This window comes from Lepidochelys kempii, chromosome 18 (assembly GCF_965140265.1).
Source record: "Lepidochelys kempii isolate rLepKem1 chromosome 18, rLepKem1.hap2, whole genome shotgun sequence".
NCBI classification, from domain to species: Eukaryota; Metazoa; Chordata; order Testudines; family Cheloniidae; genus Lepidochelys; species Lepidochelys kempii.
In genome coordinates, this window is record NC_133273.1 from 9,942,442 (window position 1) to 9,949,634 (window position 7,193).

A 7,193-nucleotide genomic window follows, 5' to 3' on the forward strand; every position below is an offset into this window, starting at 1 on the left:
TGTGTGTATTGTTTGTCATTCTGGTAGAGGTGAAAGGACCCAGTCAGAGTTTTGGCCCCTGCTAGGCTCTGTATAAATGCTTACAACCGTGTCTGCCCCAAAGAGTTAACAGTAACTTTTACAACTTCTGTTAATGCTGCAGAGCCAATACAAGGCTGGATTCTATTCTGCTAACTGAATTCCAGTTGCAGGATCCTTTTATTACTGGTGATGCTTGCATGTGTTTTTTAAAAGGGAAAAAAAAGAAAAAAACCCAACCACATACAGACTTTCAAGATTCTGGGTCAAACTCATCATGAAAGAAAAATCCTCTTATTTTTAAGATGAGCAGATTTGATCTGGAAGGCACTAAGATATAATGGACCAGATCCTCAGCTGGTGTAAATTGGCATAATTGTTTGGAAGTCAGTGGAGCTATGCCAGTTGACACCAGCTGAGGATCTGGCACTGTGGGCTTATCAATACTTGTAGAGTACTTCTGAGATCCACAGATTGAAATTGCTAGTTTAATGTGACTTCTTTAAATACTGTACCATGGATTTATTCCCATTAGACTCTAAATTACATTTGTTGCTCTCTAATGCAACTTTCTAAGATTTTTTTTTTTAGGAGACTTCAGAATACATAGAACCTGAAAATGCACAGTGCATGTTTTCCAGTAATCTACCACTTATTGCCATTATGTTTGATAAGAAGTTGTCATTATAGCTTGAAATTAATGCAGTGTTTCTCATTTTTATGTTCAATATCTCTTGTTTCTCTGCTTCTCTTCCACACAGGAAAGACATGGCCTATTGCATTTGGGTCAGGGATGGGGTTAGGAATGGCTTATTCTAATTGTCAGCATGATTTCCAGTCTCCATATCTTCTCCATGGCAAGTTTGTAAAAGTAAGTATTTGAGTAAAATGTGTGTAGGCATCATTCAGTGCTTAAATATTCTTGTCTAAAACAAGTGTAGAAGTAATACGTTGCCACTAGTTGGAGGAGAGCTCCTGTGTGTGGCATCTTTTTTTGTCAAACTTTTCAGATCCTTTCAAATATTCAGTGTATTTTTTTTTTTTTTTACTTATGCTACATACCATCTCTCTTTGAGGGCATTGGAATCTCCACAGGATCAGTTTAGATGCTGCAGGTGGTTTTTCCACAATGTACAAGTGTGTAAGAAATATGGGAAAATTAATCTTACCATAAACGACATGGCCCCAGTCTTGCAATCGGAACTATGAGGGGAGGATTTAATTGCCTGTAGGTAGCTCTTTTGACTTCAGTGGGGCTCTGCACAGGGTTCTGTACTGGTGGATCTGATTGAAGGATCAGGGCCTTAGTGTTTTCATGACTCAAACTAATAAAGTCTCCTTTGTCCTCAAGGATGTTAATGAACCATAGACTGTTTGATCATATGAATTTGGAATCATTAGAATCTAGACATGGCACAATTTAAAAAGGTGACTTTGGGTCCACCCTCTCTAAAGAGGGTTGTGTTGTAAGTGGCTTGGGGGAATACTGATACTAGCCAAGCGGCTGGTACAATTTAATCTAGTTTTATGATGTTAGGCATGATTATGGTCACACAAAGTGACCACCTTAGAATGATCTTTGCATTGGTGGTAAAAATCCCCCACTCTCTCACATAAAAATTAAACATAAAATAGGGATTATTTCTGTGGAATGCACAGAAAATATTGTGAAGGGATGCATCATTGAAAGCACTGAGATGACACAGTAGCAGAGGCATGCTCCTGAGCATGTGTAAAGTTACATTATAAAACATCAAAGTGCTCACTTAAAACCTTCTGCCAGAAAACTTAGAAGTGACCTTTCAAAAGGGGGCTGGGGGAGGGAATCATAGAATATCAGGGTTGGAAGGGACCCCTGAAGGTCATCTAGTCCAACCCCCTGCTTGAAGCAGGACCAATTCCCAGTTAAATCATCCCAGCCAGGGCTTTGTCAAGCCTGACCTTAAAAACCTCTAAGGAAGGAGATTCTACCACCTCCCTAGGTAACGCATTCCAGTGTTTCACCACCCTCTTAGTGAAAAAGTGTTTCCTAATATCCAATCTAAACCTCCCCCACTGCAACTTGAGACCATTACTCCTCGTTCTGTCATCTGCTACCATTGAGAACAGTCTAGAGCCATCCTCTTTGGAACCCCCTTTCAGGTAGTTGAAAGCAGCTATCAAATCCCCCCTCATTCTTCTCTTCTGCAGGCTAAACAATCCCAGCTCCCTCAGCCTCTCCTCATAACTCATGTGTTCTAGACCCCTAATCATTTTTGTTGCCCTTCGCTGGACTCTCTCCAATTTATCCACATCCTTCTTGTAGTGTGGGGCCCAAAACTGGACACAGTACTCCAGATGAGGCCTCACCAGTGTCGAATAGAGGGGAACGATCACGTCCCTCGATCTGCTCGCTATGCCCCTACTTATACATCCCAAAATGCCATTGGCCTTCTTGGCAACAAGGGCACACTGCTGACTCATATCCAGCTTCTCGTCCACTGTCACCCCTAGGTCCTTTTCCGCAGAACTGCTGCCTAGCCATTCGGTCCCTAGTCTGTAGCGGTGCATTGGATTCTTCCGTCCTAAGTGCAGGACCCTGCACTTATCCTTATTGAACCTCATCAGATTTCTTTTGGCCCAATCCTCCAATTTGTCTAGGTCCTTCTATATCCTATCCCTCCCCTCCAGCGTATCTACCACTCCTCCCAGTTTAGTATCATCCGCAAATTTGCTGAGAGTGCAATCCACACCATCCTCCAGATCATTTATGAAGATATTGAACAAAACCGGCCCCAGGACCGACCCTTGGGGCACTCCACTTGATACCGGCTGCCAACTAGACATGGAGCCATTGATCACTACCCGTTGAGCTCGACAATCTAGCCAGCTTTCTACCCACCTTATAGTGCATTCATCCAGCCCATACTTCCTTAACTTGCTGACAAGAATACTGTGGGAGACCGTGTCAAAAGCTTTGCTAAAGTCAAGAAACAATACATCCACTGCTTTCCCTTCATCCACAGAACCAGTAATCTCATCATAAAAGGCAATTAGATTAGTCAGGCATGACCTTCCCTTGGTGAATCCATGCTGGCTGTTCCTGATCACTTTCCTCTCATGCAAGTGCTTCAGGATTGATTCTTTGAGGACCTGCTCCATGATTTTTCCAGGGACTGAGATGAGGCTGACTGGCCTGTAGTTCCCTGGATCCTCCTTCTTCCCTTTTTTAAAGATTGGCACTACATTAGCCTTTTTCCAGTCATCCGGGACTTCCCCCGTTCGCCACGAGTTTCCAAAGATAATGGCCAATGGCTCTGCAATCACAGCCGCCAATTCCTTCAGCACTCTCGGATGCAACTCGTCCGGCCCCATGGACTTGTGCACGTCCAGCTTTTCTAAATAGTCCCTAACCACTTCTATCTCCACAGAGGGCTGGCCATCTCTTCCCCATTTTGTGATGCCCAGCGCAGCAGTCTGGGAGCTGACCTTGTTAGTGAAAACAGAGGCAAAAAAAGCATTGAGTACATTAGCTTTTTCCACATCCTCTGTCACTAGGTTGCCTCCCTCATTCAGTAAGGGGCCCACACTTTCCTTGGCTTTCTTCTTGTTGCCAACATACCTGAAGAAACCCTTCTTGTTACTCTTGACATCTCTTGCTAGCTGCAGCTCCAGGTGTGATTTGGCCCTCCTGATATCATTCCTACATGCCCGAGCAATATTTTTATATTCTTCCCTGGTCATATGTCCAACCTTCCACTTCTTGTAAGCTTCTTTTTTATGTTTAAGATCCGCTAGGATTTCACCAGTAAGCCAAGCTGGTCGCCTGCCATATTTACTATTCTTTCGACTCATCGGGATGGTTTGTCCCTGTAACCTCAACAGGGATTCCTTAAAATACAGCCAGCTCTCCTGGACTCCTTTCCCCTTCAAGTTAGTCCCCCAGGGCATCCTGGCCATCCGTTCCCTGAGGGAGTCGAAGTCTGCTTTCCTGAAGTCCAGGGTCCGTATCCTGCTGCTTACTTTTCTTCCCTGCGTCAGGATCCTGAACTCAACCAACTCATGGTCACTGCCTCCCAGATTCCCATCCACTTTTGCTTCCCCCACTAATTCTACCCGGTTTGTGAGCAGCAGGTCAAGAAAAGCGCCCCCCCAGTTGGCTCCTCTAGCACTTGCGCCAGGAAATTGTCCCCTACGCTTTCCAAAAACTTCCTGGATTGTCTATGCACCGCTGTATTGCTCTCCCAGCAGATATCAGGAAAATTAAAGTCACCCATGAGAATCAGGGCATGCGATCTAGTAGCTTCCGTGAGCTGCTGGAAGAAAGCCTCATCTACCTCATCCCCCTGGTCCGGTGGTCTATAGCAGACTCCCACCACTACATCACTCTTGTTGCTCACACTTCTAAACTTAATCCAGAGACACTCAGGTTTTTCTACAGTTTCGTACCGGAGCTCTGAGCAGTCATACTGCTCCCTTACATACAGAGCTACTCCCCCACCTTTTCTGCCCTGCCTGTCCTTCCTGAACAGTTTATAACCATCCATGACAGTACTCCAGTCATGTGAGTTATCCCACCAAGTCTCTGTTATTCCAATCACGTCATAGTTCTTTGACATCACCAGGACCTCCAGTTCTCCCTGCTTGTTACCAAGGCTTTGTGCATTTGTATATAAGCACTTGAGATAACCTGTTGATTGCCCCTCATTCCCAGTATGAGGCAGGAGCCCTCCCCTCACAGACATTCCTGCCTGTGCTTCCTCACGGTATCCTGCTTTCCCACTTACCTCAGGGCTTTGGTCTCCTTCCCCCGGTGAACCTAGTTTAAAGCCCTCCTCAATAGGTTAGCCAGCCTGCTGGCAAAGATGCTCTTCCCTCTCTTCGTAAGATGGAGCCCGTCTCTGCCCAGCACTCCTCCTTCATGGAACACCATCCCATGGTCAAAGAATCCAAAGCCTTCTCTCTGGCACCACCTGGAATGGTCCTATGCCTTTTTTTGCTCCTTCATGATGGATAAAGAAGGGTTTTTCTGCCCGTTTTTTACCTCAAGAATATGAAGTCGAATCATCCCTGGCTTTATTGAATGATTAGCCTTCAACAGGCTTTTACAGTCCTAGCAAATCCACCTGGTTCAGAATATTGTACTGGAAATGTGCTCTGCCATTGACTGTGTGCCAACCCTTTACATTAAAGAAACTTTTCTATTGGATAAAAACATGGAGTAGCTGGCATCTTATATGAGTGAAACAAATGTAACCCCGTAATGTTCTAGATCCGTCTAGGAGTGTTTGCCACAGAAGTGTGTGAGAGTTTAACATAAAACCATTGTGGGGTGTTGTCTTATTTTTGTGGACTTCAGTCAGAAATAAATTGGAATGAAATTTCTCCAGTTTGGACTCTGGGTGTGTGAACACCCAATCCAGAAACTCTAGGAAACACTCTGTCCTTTGGAAGATGCTTGTTATGGCAAAATAACTGCCTGAGAACATTGAGAAATAGAAGGCTGACTTGAGTCTAGCCTGGCAAGGGTTTATATTTGTCTTAAGGAATAATCTCAACTCTGTAACAAGGGTGGTCTCTCTGAAAATGAGGTCATCAGAGGGACACTGCACAGAAGAAGCACAGCTGCCTGCGTGGCTCTAGAGCTGAGGACAAAGTTTCCAGCACGGTCTCTGCTGGCTTTCCCTGGCACAAAGAGTCTGACATGTTGGAGAGAGGGAAGGGAGAGATGAAGCTATCTAATGGTTAATATCATTAATTCTCTCCAAAATGTCTGGTCATGAGTAAAAGCTCCAGGGTTATTAAAGTGGAATTATTTCACTTCTGGTAGTTAGCAGTGTGGAAAATATTGTTGCATTATCACACTCATCTGTTTTCCTAGAAAATGATGTTAGAACTTGATTTTTAACTTTCTTATACAACATTTGAATCCATTCTGTGGGTTATCAAAGTGAATGGGGAGTGCAATAACACCTGCACAGGAGACTACCCTTAAATCTAGACACTGCCCCCCAAAGTATCCCCAAATGTATTCAGTGAAGTTCTACTAATTGTGGCATAAAGCATGAGACCAGGAAGTGCGTGATCTAGGTTCTGTTTCTACACTTCCTGTGTGAATGTGGTTGCTTAACCTCTCCATGCTTCAGCTTTTCCATCTATCAAATAAGGATCAAAATTCTGACCTGCCTCATGTGGGTGCTATAGGCTAAACTGCTTGCTTTGAGCTTCTCAGGTAGAAGGTGCTATAGGATACAAAATGTTATGGGAGTCTTCTTGCTTTACAGGAACAGTGACTAATGACTTAAGAACATCCCAGTGGGACGAAAGGAGAAATCATGGTTATTCCTCAGGAATATTGAAGTGCCCCTGGAGTAAGCCAACGTTCTTCTGAAACACTTATCAGTTGCTCTTTATACTCCAACAAGCTGTTTATGTACGTGGAACAAAGTTCTGCATCTTGTTTTGTATTTTCTCTCCAGAAAGTGCCAGGAGGAACTCTTCTGAAAAATAAATAAAACAAAAGTGGACCCCCCTGGTGTTTTGGCTTCTTTGCGTGTGAGTGGAAGGAGAGGACTCCTATTGTAATGGTAGCAGCTGGGACCACCTGGTTAAAGCCACTGTTCAAGTCCTTGTGAAATGGCAGCTGTTGTGTGTTCCTTCCCACTCTAACAGGCAGCCTGCACCAAACATGCAGTTCACAGAAATATCCCCACCTCACATCACTTGCTGGACACCCAGCTGCCTGGGCTGGTTTTAGGAGGCACACAAATTCCAGTGTTCTGTCCCTACAACAATTGCTGTTAAGACTTAAGTTCTGTCCTCTCCAAGCATAGGAGAGTGCAAATCTGACTGTTTTACTGGCTTACCTAACTGATGCTGCTTCTTGAAACTTTAAAGAGTCTTGAAGTGAGCTAGGCTTTGAAACTGTTCCCTGCATAGTGACCTAATTAAACAGATGCATGTGCTATCTGACTGAGAGCTTTACCTTCACATCCCCAGCCCCCAATCTCTTTCTTTTCTGTATTAAGTCTAAGGTTTTATATCTGGAATGGGACAAAGATGGTACTTACAGCTCTTTATGCTTTGGCAATTAATTGTGCCAGCTTCTCTCTGGAGCTTAACATGTAGTTTAAGGTAAATAACTGTTTAAATGCCCCCTCCCCCCCCTTTTTTTCTTAAACACTTTAAAAAAAAAA

General features: G+C 44.0%; 1 protein-coding gene across 1 annotated transcript in view; it reads left to right on the plus strand.

Moving 5' to 3' along the window:
- MICOS10 (mitochondrial contact site and cristae organizing system subunit 10) overlaps positions 1 to 6,529 on the plus strand; it is a 28,958-nt gene extending 22,429 nt beyond the window's left edge. Inside the window, exons 3-4 of the mRNA XM_073316216.1 lie at positions 780 to 889; positions 6,282 to 6,529. Coding sequence (XP_073172317.1) covers positions 780 to 889; positions 6,282 to 6,290 — 119 coding nt within the window. The 3' untranslated portion in view covers positions 6,291 to 6,529. The remainder of the gene's footprint in view (positions 1 to 779; positions 890 to 6,281) is intronic.
- Positions 6,530 to 7,193: the final 664 nt, after the last annotated feature.